Source organism: Lepidochelys olivacea (assembly GCF_965140295.1).
Source record: "Lepidochelys olivacea isolate rLepOli2 genome assembly, chromosome: 2".
Classification (NCBI taxonomy): domain Eukaryota; kingdom Metazoa; phylum Chordata; order Testudines; family Cheloniidae; genus Lepidochelys; species Lepidochelys olivacea.
Window position 1 is genome coordinate 226873203 of NC_140412.1, and position 13554 is coordinate 226886756.

At 39.5% G+C, this 13554-nt stretch overlaps 1 protein-coding gene across 1 annotated transcript in view; it reads right to left on the minus strand.

The window, feature by feature from the left end:
- Positions 1-2649: 2649 nt before the first annotated feature.
- The window catches only part of CFAP69 (cilia and flagella associated protein 69), an 83942-nt gene continuing 73037 nt past the window's right edge, over positions 2650-13554 (minus strand). The window contains exons 29-33 of the mRNA XM_084621126.1: positions 12796-12848; positions 8413-8520; positions 7900-7977; positions 5734-5857; positions 2650-3154 (exon numbers count right to left, since the gene is read on the minus strand). Coding sequence (XP_084477252.1) covers positions 2952-3154; positions 5734-5857; positions 7900-7977; positions 8413-8520; positions 12796-12848 — 566 coding nt within the window. The 3' untranslated portion in view covers positions 2650-2951. The remainder of the gene's footprint in view (positions 3155-5733; positions 5858-7899; positions 7978-8412; positions 8521-12795; positions 12849-13554) is intronic.

Sequence of the window (13554 nt, forward strand, 5' to 3'; positions counted from 1 at the left end):
TTCTTCATGCTGAAAGGAAAAATGATGGGCTGACCACACTTCTAGGGGAAACCACCACTTCCCATGCCACCTGGCTGGAGAGGCTGGTAAGAGTCTTTAGACACCTGAACTGAGAAATGATTTACAGCTTCTGCTTAAACTTCTTATGTAGCACTTTAACTTTAAAGGAATCCAGTTGCCTGTAAAAGTAACACCCAAACTAGCATCAAGATGAAGGGATACCAAAAACGCCATAAGATCTTTATTTGAAAATGTCAATTAAAACCCAGAGAAAATAAATTCTTTTACCCTTCCTTAGTGGGTTCAATAAAACAATGGATGTTCTTGTATTAACCTTCACTTACACTGAGAGATTCCCATAAATGCTGCCATTAGTTGAATTAGAAGGGTGGTTAAATGTCCAATTTTTAATTATGCTCCTTGCAGCACCTTCCTCCTCAGTGATTCAACGACGAGCGGTTGGATTTGTGTGTGTTAAAGGTCTCAGTCACATCCCACTGTACATCACACATAAGGTCTAAATGGCTAACCAGAATATGGCTTTGAGCAGTCATCATTCACACCCTTGTGTCCAGCCCAGTCAGTGACGTCTGAACAAGCTCCCCGGTCTGCTTGTAAAACAATATTCTGCACCCTGCAGTGAAGTAAGTGTGACAGCGAGTCTGTCCTGCATAGTGTCCAGCTCCCATTGAAAACATTGATTTAGCCAAGTAATAAGGAAATGCAATTGGTGTCAAGTATTAAAAGTTCATCAGTATAAAAGATAAAAGAATTGGCTAACAATGAGCAAATTATGGTTTCCTTCCTAGTAACTGCTTTTAAATTTACAGAGGATTTTACTAGTATATAAAAATATTAAGTCTGATGAATCCAGTATTAATTTTGCCTTTGGAAATGTTATAATGGACCTTTGAAGTGGAGGACATATTGTACAATGAAGGAGTACTAGTTGCTTTTTAGTAACATTTAATGTTCATTCATTATACAAAACCTGGAAATCAACCCCCCCTCTGACAGGCAATTCTTTTCCAAGAGAGAGGTTGCTCACTCTGCTTAGATTCATGACCTACCCACTTTTAAAGTAAAAGGAGGAAGTGTGTTTAAAATTAAGGCAGGGAATGTGGAGTTGGGACTTTTTGTGATCTTGGTCATTTTTACTTAATCTTCTTCCCCTCTGTAATACAAAGATAGTCCTAGCCCATGCTTTCCTCTACTTCTGTGAGGAGAGAATAGCAGAACCCAGCAGGTGAGAGTAGAAATGAAGAATGACAGCTCTGTAGCATGCCATGCTCTTCTATGCCCCCACATCAGCCTCTCTCCCCTATGTCTCATTCAGATTTCTACCAATTCATAAGTGGGGGCCCAACCAATTTCACAGCCATGAAAAACATGTCAGACCATGAAATAAGCCCTTCCCCATGAAATCTGAGCACCCCAGCAGCGGGGCTCCTAGCTGCAAGTCCCCGCTGGGCTGGGGAGGAACAGGACTGGTCCTTCCCCTACCTGGCTGCTTTTGCACTTGGGGAGAGATCAGACTCACCTCAGAGTGCCTCCCCTTGCCGCAGGAAGCTCCAGAACCTCTGGGTCTGGAGCTTCCTGCAGCTGGAGGAGGCTTGTGGAGGTGGGTTCCATATCCCCCTGTTGCTGGGAGCATCCCAGCAAGCTGCTGGGCTGGGAAGGGACAGAACTTTGCCTTGCCTGGCAGCTTAGGCAATAAGGGGAAGGGGGGGCAGGAGAGAGAGAAAGTCAGACCCACTATTGGGTTGGGAGCCCCAGTTACACCACCTTGAAATTTCAGGCATAAACCAACTGAAAATGTGAAACTGGACAATTTTAAAACCCTGTAGCTGTGAAATTGATCAAAATGGACCATGAATTTGGTAGGGCACTATTCATAAGATAACCAAATACAAAGTGATGTTTGAGTGCAGGCCAGATTCTCTGCTCCACTCAGCTGCAGCCCCTAAGCACTAGAGAATGCCCACATCCCTGTTGGAAGTTTCCCCTGGTGCAAAGAATGCCTAACAGAAATACAGCCAGCCTACCCAACTCCTACAGAAGCACAACAGGCAGCCCCTGGGGGATTTTTACCAGCTGGCTGGGTTTAGAGCAGCACCCAGGTTGCTCTTCAGTCTAGTAGGGCTGTAGCCAGTATAGAACCAAAGCATAACAAGCTCCTTATCTCTCCTACATGAAGGGATCAGAGAGAATTTATGCAGTGGGGGAGAAATGGAAGCCTAGAGCACACACACACACACAAGATCCACATGCTTGTGGTTATAGGAAAGATATTAGAGCCATTTAGCACTTGATGTTCTGTGAGTACTTTTGTTTGGCCAATCTCTACTTCCAAAACAGATGGTCAAAGTGACTAAAAACAGGAAACTATTTGGGCAATTTGTTGATGGCCACATAAGTGTAGTCATTATATTAACACTTGTCTTTTAAAAGCTAAAAGAGTTTAGGAAAAAAAATCAAAATCTCTTCTACAATGTACCATGTTCTTCACGACAATACACTATTTTACATGCTCAGTCTATTATCAAGCAAAATCCCAATTTCAACCACTCTCCTTTAAGGCTTTGGTGTGTGTGTGTAGGTAAGTAATAAATACCACCTATAAGATTAAGAACAAAAAACAAATTCCACTCATATAGAAGACTATGTATTTGTTTCTTAGAAAATTCACTGTACATCTGCATGATATTATTCATTTTACATTCTTAGACAGTTTTCTTAAATTGCCCTGTTCTTACAATGTGTGTCAGATAAGATTCCAGATTTGCTTTCAAAACAAGAAGGTTGAATTGATAGTGGCATAGAGTCAGAACTATGAAGTCGAGTTCAATATCATGAGGACTGTATTCTTGACAAACACAAATTTAGCATCCACTGAGATGTTCATAAAGATTGATCCAATATCCAAGAACTGATTTCCTCCTTTAATTATGTTATACTTCTGAAGTCTGTAAGATACGAAGTTTCTCTTTCTGATATTCTTCATTCTCCTTCTCTGCTTCTTCATCTAGCGATTTCCGTATACAGGTTTTTAGTTCCTCTATTCCTTCTCCAGTATGTGCAGATACAGGGATAATATCTTTGAAGTCTATGGTGCAAGTTGGAATCAGCTCTTTCTCCACTAAACATAAAGAGTCTGAAACAGAGCATACTTATTACACAGTATTTCTTTATACCATAAATCCATAAAACTTTACCAAATTGGGACTTTAGCTGAATTTTAGAAGATAGATGAATGACTGGAATAATTAAATTTGGAATCTTTCAAAATTTGTTTTTAAAGAGTTTCAGAACAGGAATACTAGCAATAGCCGTTTGATTTTTGCATTCTAGTGCACTTGCACTCCTAGGTTGAGATTATGGCCTGCAGCCCTCAGGCAACCACAGAACTCTCAGTCCAGAGGTGGTAGGTGTGTGAACCTTCTTGAATTCTGATCCGCTCCAGGATGCTAGAGCAACCCCTCTGTAACTCAGACAGCCATGGGGGGGGTCTAACTAAGATAGAGCAGCCTCCCTAAGATTTCCCAGAATCTCTGCAGCACTGTGGCTCTGCTCCTGACAATGACCCCTGTGCCACGGGGCTTGGAAAGAGGTCCTCAGAAGACAACCGTATTGTCTTCCGCTGTGCCTGTGCTGGAGGAATTCTCCCCTACCTGGAAGCAGACTTTAAAGCATTTTCCAGGCTGTTCCTCCAGCCTTATACCCTGACTAAAGGGACTAGGCACAGATGAGGATCTCAGCTTCAGGCTTGCTGTCCTGGGATTTTTGTCTACTCTAAGAGCAAAGCCAGCAGACACTATTATTCACTACCAGGATATGGCTCCTAAATAAAACTAGTCTGTTCCTATAAGTTTCACTTTTAAATAATTAACTAGATGATCTAATAAGCTTCATTCAATTTCCAACATCTCCTTGCCAACCCAGAATTATCACAACTGTGTATTTACTAGTACTTTTGCCCAATTCTACGTATGTCCCAACTAACAGGGCTAAAACTCTTATAGTAGAGTTTATAGTACTGAGAGAGCAGCTGACTGGACAAAGTTATGACTGCATCCTGAACAGATTTAGGATGAAATCCTAACCTCAATGAAGTCAATGGGAGTTTTGCCATTGACATCAGTGGACCCAGGATGTTACCCTGAAGAGATTTAGAAGAACATGTTTCTTTCCTCGTGTGATACTGAGCCAGAAGGGGTTAAGCAACCAGCAGGCTAAATGACCCAAATTCCACCTTTAAAGGCATTTTAGAAAATTATATATATACACACACACTAATTAGGGCCATTCCTTATAAACAGCTAACAAAGCCAAGTTATATATATTCTAGAGCTTTGAAATGTAAACTTATATGGTTAGAGAATTAGAAGATACTGATTGTGTCTGTGTTTACCTATATCTTACCAGATTAGCTTGCAGATGCTAAATTTCTCTTCCTGTCTATTACTACGTTCCACTGATTCAGAGATCAAAATGGAATATTAACATGTAGATGAAACTTGGGTGTAAATAATATCATTGTCTATATTTCTCTTTGAAGTTTGTAGTAAACTACTAATGAACCTTTAGTTGCATTGATTAGCATAAGGCCATTAACTAACCAAATTACCTGTGTATACATAGGAAATAGGAATTGACTTCAAAGCAACCATGTATATTACCTATTCTTCACCCAAGGAATGCCCACTGTGTTATCTGTGTCAAGAGGCTAGAGTAGCCTGCCAGAGATTTATAAAAGAACTCTAGGGCCTGATCCAGTCATCTCATATCTGCTTAAGCTTGATCAGGGACGCTTGAGTTGCAAGACTGAGATCTCCTGTGCCAGTCTGGATTACCCTGCTATTTCTCATGGAAGAATTTATAGTCTCTGTACATGGACTATCTATTGGATTATAAATCCAGGGAATGGATTATGAAAGAACTTTCTGCAGCTCACCCTCTCTACTATGAAACTGACCTAAGACCTTTACTCATATCTGTAAAGTCTTTTAACCATATCATCACTTTTTTTTTAAAAAAAAGAACCTTAGTTTTGTTAATAAGAACTGGCTGTAAGCATGTATTTGGGTAAGATCTGAAATATTCATTGACCTTGTGGGTAATGTGTCTGATCTCTTGGGATTGGTAGAACTTTAGATATGGTGAAAAAGATTTTAAGTAATCCTCACCATATTTGATTAGATTGTTTGGGTGGGAGCCCAGGGCTAGACTGCTTTAAGGGAGCTTTGTTTTGGGCTTTTACGAAGCCAATAAGGTATTGTAAAAGTTGTTTTGTTGTTGGCTTTGTGAATCTAATTATTAGAACCACCACTAGTTTTGAGGCTTGTCTGCCCCATTCTTTGCAGTTTGCCCTTATTGAACAATCTCAGCGTGGCTCCTCTAGCAACCACAACTGCTGACCCTTTTATAAATGAAGTTTTCATACAGAATGTTTAGTGAATACCCATCTTTTTGTAATACTTGAGATCTCCTGGCTAAAGTCAGTCAGGAACCTAGAGTTTAAAAATATACAGAGCAAGCAGCCAAAAAGAGGGACACAGGGGAGGGCCTCAAACTTTCCAAATAAATTTTAGGTAAAAATGAAGACTCTCTCTGCTTATTCTATTGTTTAACATATTTATCATCAGCTAACAGATACTTCCACAAATATTTACAAAGGTAAATTACAATCTATTTATTATAAATAAGAAGCTACTGTGCATTAGGTTAGTTTACCTTGAGGATTCTGTAGTTGTTTCATAAGTTCTTTCAAGCTATCTTGTGCATTAGGCAAATCCATTTTATTAATGGCAAGAAGTGCAGGCTTTCTCCGAAGCTGCTCTTTGTATAATTCTATTTCCTAAAAACAAAGTTAATTTGCCTTTGTAAAATTTTATTTTTAAAAAGTAGAAAAAAAATGTTTTGAATTATGTTTTCCTCTTTCATTTGTTTAACTGTCTGAAGAATCAGTGTTCACTACAAAAAGAAAAGGAGGACTTGTGGCACCTTAGAGACTAACCAATTTATTTGAGCATGAGCTTTCGTGAGCTACAGCTCACTTCATCGGATGCTCATGCTCAAATAAATTGGTTAGTCTCTAAGGTGCCACAAGTCCTCCTTTTCTTTTTGCGAATACAGACTAACACAGCTGTTACTCTGAAAAGTGTTCACTACAGCACTGAAATCTACTGATGTGCTCACTGTTGATATATTCACACACAGTTTGAGAATGTCAACTCATTTAAATGCATTTACTGTTGGTACACAGCCTGCACCCTTGTGATTCAATCTCTTGTAAGGTGTAATGACAGATTTGTTCTTGTTAGTCACATCTGTATTAACATACACAAGCATCTACTAATTTCTTGACGTAACTGGTCAGAAATCTCTCAGGGCTTACCTTCACAGCTTGATTTGATACACTCGAGTTACCGCACTCATGGGCTTGTCTACATGGTACAGCAGTGCACACTAGAACAGTGTGAATTCTAAGCACACCAATTTTTTGCATGCTTACTGACCCATGTAAACCCTGCTTGTGCGGACAAGCAGGGTCTACAAAGGCCAGTAAGTGTGCAACATGTTGGTGCGTATTAGAATTCACACCCTTCTAGTGTACACTACTGCACCATGTAGACAAGCCCACTGGAGTTACAGAGTGATAGGATGAGTTGCTGTCATTGAGCTGTTGCATTCCCACTGAATTATTAGCTTGAGCATCACTCAAACTTCAACCTACCCCCGCGATAAACCAGCTAGCTTGAGCTTAAAGCACCACTTAACTTGAGCTAGATTTGTGTGACAGAAAAGGAGTGGAATTAGGGGTAACACTTGAGTTATAACTCAAGCTAACTGTGCTATGAAGACAATCTCTGAGACAAAGCTTAGGGCAACCACATTTTTAGGGTTTGGAATTGTTGTATAATTTATTCTTAAGTTTTATAATGACAAGATCTCTCCTATGGCATATATCAAAAGGTATCATCCCTAACTGTGAATCACACAGCACAGGAATGTACAATGGCATAAGCTGAAACAGGAAAAAAAATATATTGGAAGTCACAGAACAGGGGAGGGGGAAGCGATTGAAAAATAGATTTTTAAAGATGGAGTTAAGTTTAGTCAGTGGGGATAATTGAAGAATGCAGGATAGGCCATGAGACTCTGCACGTGGCCCCTAAAAGGCGATGGGGTTTTGCGAAGTTGAAGACTGATATCTCATCAAGCTCCTAAGACTCAGGCCTAGTCTACTCTTAAAAATTAGATTGACCTAGCTTTACGTGTTCAAGGCTGTGAAATAAGTTTCACACCCAGAGCACCACAGTTAGGCTGATCTAGCCCTGCTGTAGATGCAGCTTGGTCAACAGAAGAATTCTTCGGTTGACCTAGCTACCACCTCTTACAAAAGGTGGACTAACTACATCAATGGAAAAACCCCTTCCTGTTGATGTAGGAAGCATCTATGCTATGGCACTACATCTACAGAGCTTTAATGCCATAGCTGTGCTGCTGTTGCATACACATAACCTCAGTTACCTCATGGTTTGGACAGAGCTCAAGCCAGGGAGTTAGCAGATGACCTGTTTTCCATTTCCTAAAAGGCAGCCAAATCTGGGGACTGAAGAGCTCTGGTTCTTCACTCAGCTTGGCCTTCACACACATCTCCTTACAGATGCAGCAGAAGTTAATGAGGACACAGCTGTGTCTAAAGTTTTGTCATCTGCCTTAAGTACATCTAGAAAGTTCCCAGCCTTTTAAGATTGCTAGTAAAAATGATTAACCACACTGGATCCTCAGCAGCTCCGTCTACTAATCTAGCAGTCAGCTTACATGCACTTTTAGCTATTGTTTCTTCACATCTACACAGTATTAGAGTCAACATTTAAAGGGATGCGAAGTTACCTGTATTAGAAGCAGTATAGTTTCAAAAGCTGTTCTGAATCGAGTTTTTGAAGATAGACGAAACCCAGAAATATCAACCTAGAATGAATTATAAAGTTAAATCACACACACACACACACACACAACTACCCCCCAAATACTACCATTTTTCAAGATATCCAGGCCCAAGAATGACTTTTTGGTCTGTTTTAAGAGGCTCTTGTTGCACAATGGCTACCTAATGTCTGAGCTGTGCTAGGAACCTTTTCATGCTGTTGAGCAACAGGCAATCTCTATGGCCTTCATCAACATAAAATGATAGATATTATTAGATTTCTAGTTTAGATACTATATTATATTTGTTTATAACCACAGCTAGAGTAAAATAATACATGACAATTATGAAGGAAATGTTTTCTCAAAGCCAGCAGCCATAAAATCTCAGGAATTTAGGTTTACAGGATAGTAAATTCTAAGCTAAACAGAATAAAAAACTAAAGTTACCAGGTTATTTAAATTATAATATTTACTTACTACAAAGAGAAGCTGTTTGGTTCTTTCTACATGCTTGAGGAATTTGTGGCCCATTCCTTTGTTTGCATGTGCACCTTCAATCAATCCTGGAAGATCTGCTACTGAGATCTAGGAAGATAAATGAAAATTTGTCAGAAAAAAATGGTAAAGTAATTATAACATCAACACCTCAAATGACTACAAACAAGAACAAACAGAAAAGTATTCTGGGGATGCTTATTTTATGAGGATCTTATTTCGTAGCTACTTATTTCTGAGAATTGTTATTGGCACAAAAAGTGGGAGTGTGCTAATAAAGTTTGCAGATGATACAAAGCTGGGAGGTATTTCCAATGTAGAGAAGGAAAGTGAAATCATACAGAAAGATTTGGATGACCTTGTAAATTGGAGTAATAGGAATACGATGAAATTTAATAGTGAGAAGTGTAAGGTCATGCATTTAGGGATTAATAACAAGAATTTTAGTTACAAACTGGGGACGTATCAATTAGAAGTAACGGAGGATAGCTCAGTGGTTTGAGCATTGGCCTGCTAAACCCAGGGTTGTGAGTTCAACCCTCAAGGGGGCCATTTAGGGCTCTGGGACAATACTGGGGATTGGTCCTGCTTTGAGCAGAGGGTTGGACTAGATGACCTCCTGAGGTCCCTTCCAACTCTGATATTCTATGAAAGGAGGAGAAGGACCTTGGAGTATTGGTTGATCATTGGATGATTATGAGCCGCCAATGCGATATGGCCATGAAAAAAGCGAATGCGGCCTTGCGATGCGTCAGGTGAGGTATTTCCAGTAGAGATAAGGAGGTGTTAGTACCATTATACAAGGCACTCGTGAGACCTCATCTGGAATACTGTGTGCAGTTCTGGTCTCCCATGTTTAAGAAGGATGAATTCAAACTGGAACAGGTACAGAGAAGGGCTACTAGGATAATCCGTGGAATGGAAAACCTGTCTTATGAAAGGAGACTCAAGGAGCTTGGCTTGTTTAGCCTAACTAAAAGAATCAATCATAGAATATCAGGGTTGGAAGGGACCCCAGAAGGTCATCTAGTCCAACCCCCTAAGGTTGAGGGGAGATATGATTGCTCTCTATAAATATATCAGAGGGATAAATACCAGAGAGGGAGAGGAATTATTTAAGCTCAGTACCAATGTGGACACAAGAGCAAATGGATATGAACTGGTCATTGGGAAGGTCAGACTTGAAATTAGACTTTCTAACCATCAGAGGAGTGAAAGTTTGGAATAGCCTTCCAAGGGAAGCAGTGGGGGCAAAAGACCTATCTGGCTTGAAGATTAAACTCGATAAGTTTATGGAGGAGATGGTATGATGGGATAACAGGATTTTGGTAATTAATTGATCTTTAAATATTCATGGTAAATAGGCCCAATAGCCTGTGATGGGATGTTAGATGGGGTGGGATCTGAGTTACTACAGAAAATTCTTTCCTGGGTATCTGGCTGGTGAATCTTGCCCACATGCTCAGGGTTTAGCTGATCGCCATATTTGGCGTCGGGAAGGAATTTTCCTCCAAGGCAGATTGAAAGAGGCCCTGGAGGTTTTTTGCCTTCCTCTGTAGCATGGGTCACTTGCTGGAGGATTCTCTGCTCCTTGAAGTCTTTAAACTGCCATTTGAGGACTTCAATAGCTCAGACGTAGGTGAGAGGTTTTTCCGCAGGAGTGGGTGGGTGAGATTCTGTGGCCTGCGTTGAGCAGGAGGTCAGACTAGATGATCATAATGGTCCCTTCTGACCTTAGTATCTCAGTGGCAATATTTACAAGCAACTGCAAAACACTTAAAGCCTGTCATCAGAAGTCTGCTTTAGCAGACAAATAAGGGGCTATAAGTTTCTGCTGTTCTCCTCAAGCAGCATTTCTGGTGCTCAGTAGGGTGACGAGACAGCAAATGTGAAAAATCGGGACAAGGGATTGGGAGAGTGTGTGTGTGTGTGTAAAATAGGAGGCTATATAAGAAAAACCCCAAAATCGGGACTGTCCCTATAAAATCGGGACATCTGGTCATCCACCTACAGAAGAACACTGTTTATCTGACCCTCCATTATCCAGCTGTCCATGTTAGCTGGACAACCAGCATACACAGGTACAAAAAGGAGTGATCTCCTTTGGCCACTAGATTTTGCACTTTCCCATTCTCCAGTTCTCTCTGCTTTTTGATTATCAGATTTGGCCCAGTCCCAATTAGTTCAGATAAATGGAGTTCTGCTGCATATATTTACCTGTTCTCAGAAATCTAGAAAAATAAAAGTGCTAAGGGCTTCAAGTCTATCCAACACCTACAAACCAGAGGCTGTTATAAAGGACGAAAACCTGACAAGAGCCCAGGGCCAGTACTTGGTAGGAATCCCTGCACCCTTGCCTTTTCCCAGCAACTGATGACTCAGTTTTCTATCAAGATGTTGCTTCAATATCTTGCTGGTGAACGCCACCCCCACTCACCTTTATACTGGCCTCTGGCTAGTAGGTGTTTGCTAAATATGTCAAACCCTGCTTCAGGATTCTCCATCTAAAAAGACATGGAAATACATTAAAAGGCTATACAGTTTCACCTACATTTACTAAACAATCCATGAAAGTTGAATGTACAGGGAAAATCTATTTTCTAGTATGATGGAGTTTGCTGGAGCTGGCATATCACTACGACACTTTTATATTTCCTCCTTATCAAATAAAACAAATTGCCTGTACAAGCAAATGAGAAACTCTTGCTGGTATCTGATAATTGACAGACTGTAGAAAAAAAGTGTCATCCCTAGGGATGTGTAATTATCCACTTGGCAGAGGATGTGCCACTGATTCCTGGCAGATCAGTTCCTTTTCAGGATTAAAAAAAACTTTTACCCTGTTATCTGCAGCAAAGGGCTATCTTGTTTTGATTTCTTCTCAAAATTATTAAAGTTGCCAATTTAATCTCCCAATTCAGGGACACATTTTGCCTTTAGATGTGTGCACAATTCCTATGGAGGCTTGTGTGCGTCCATGAAAGGGTAGACTTTTGTTCTTATCTATTCATAATACTGGGAGAGTTACAGGGATGTACAGATATTTTATGGAATTTTCAGTTCGGGTAGGTTAGTCCAAATTTGTGCAGGTAAAATGCATGTCTGTACACCCTGAGAATCTGGGCCTGACAGATTTATTTACCTGATCACGCCCATTTTATAAACAATTTTAACCAATATGCTAAGGACTAAAAATCAACTGTAATTAATTTCCTGTTTAAAACTACCATCTCCCAGTAATTAGCTGTTTATCAACTAAATTTCCATGAACAAACATGAAGTATTAGGACTAATTAGAAATAAGATTATCCTTTAAAAACAAATAGCGAACAAAACAAAGAATATAGCCAAACAAACTTTGTTTAATTTTTGCTCCATGGTTGTTTCAGTTTTGTGTTTCCTGTAACCCAATAGTTTGATCTGAAAAAATCAAAATTCTCTGCTTTCCCTGTATTTCTCTAACAAAAAAAAAAAAAAAAAAAAAAAACACACAACAAAATATGCAGGAGATGAAAGGGACAGTTTATATAAAACATGTTTTTGTAGATAGTGCTTGGGTACTTACTCTACTATTAAAAAAAATCATGAAATTTATTTATACCCCTTGGGTAGCATTTTGGGCTTGATCCTGCAAGGTGCTCATCCCCCTTGTGAACTCAGTGGGAGTTGGGGGGCGCACAGGAATTCTTAGCTCCTTGCAGGATACAGTACTTGTGAACCTCAAAGCACCAACATACTGTATCAGTTAATTCTATTTGTATATAAGCTACGTTGAAAGTAGGCAACAAGAAAATAGACACAGTAGATATTTGCTCAAATTAACCAAGATAATTTTTTGAGCAGGCACGAAGTGATCAATTACTAAAATATGTATTTTAGTTTTTCCAATCCTTTAACAGTGACCTATTAATATCAGCTGCCAGGGAAACAGTTATACAGGAAGTGCAGTATTTAAATTCTCAGTCATTTCATGGCAGTAAAATGCAAAATTCTGGTTACTTCTGTATTTTTTATTACCACCATATTCAATAACTTAGGGAAACTCATTTGTTAGATGAGTAACAAAAAAGGTGGAGAAGAAAGCTAACATTTAGGTGAAGAACTATTAGTCTGTTACTACAGAAACCTAGTTCCTTCTGTTAAGGGAAACAGAAGTGGGAACCACTTTTACTTTCACCATTTTTGCGCCATTAACTATTGGCGTAAAAAATAATGCAGTAACATCCTTAAGCAAAGAAAATATATATTTGAAAGTATGATTTGGGATTAAGCTCCATTGCAGAAGATGAAAGGCTGTAATGACATTAATCTAACTAGCCATTATACCCAAATGTATAACAAATTTAATTGCTTTTCAATACCAACCTGCTTGTAATCTGGATACATGATCTTTCCCAGTTCAGGTTTTACTGTTGTGACTGGATGGGCAGGATAAGAAAGAAAGAAAGGAAAAAAAAAAAAGCACTGTATATTAAAAGTGACTAACATTATAAAACCTTCATGCCTCTCCTTATGTATTGGATCTAATTACTCATGCCTTCGTTTGGAACACTTCCATTATAATATATTTATATGAATGACATTATGGAGTTACATCAGAAAGTACTACGATATAATGTAACGGATATGAATCCTAGTAAATATCAACTAAACCCCTTTTGAAAATTAAGGCCACACTGAAAATTTGCCACCACCACCAACTTTTCCCTCATTGCTTTTATCTCCCCTAACCATGTTGATCATACAGCAGCTACTGCTTCCATTTTTGCTTTTCGTCTCCCGCAGGACACCGAGCTCACAAAACTAACAACTAAAAACAAATCTCTGTAGTTGTGGCCTCTTCAGTGCTTCTATCATGCTTCAGACTTTGTGCCACAGAACTTAAAAGATACATGTGAAAACAGAAGTAACAGGAACAGAGAGCCCCAGTAATGGTGCTCAAGGGAAGCTACCTCTCTTTCTTGCTGTCTTATGAGTTGTGGAAGAACTGAAATAAAGGTGAAGAGAGTAATATTTAGTAGGTAATAACATCTGTAGCAACTGTAGGCAGCTCCTACTCTCCAGTTCTTTTCTAAAAGTTGTTCAGCCAAGCCATAGGAAAGGCCTATGTTCTCAAGTAATGTT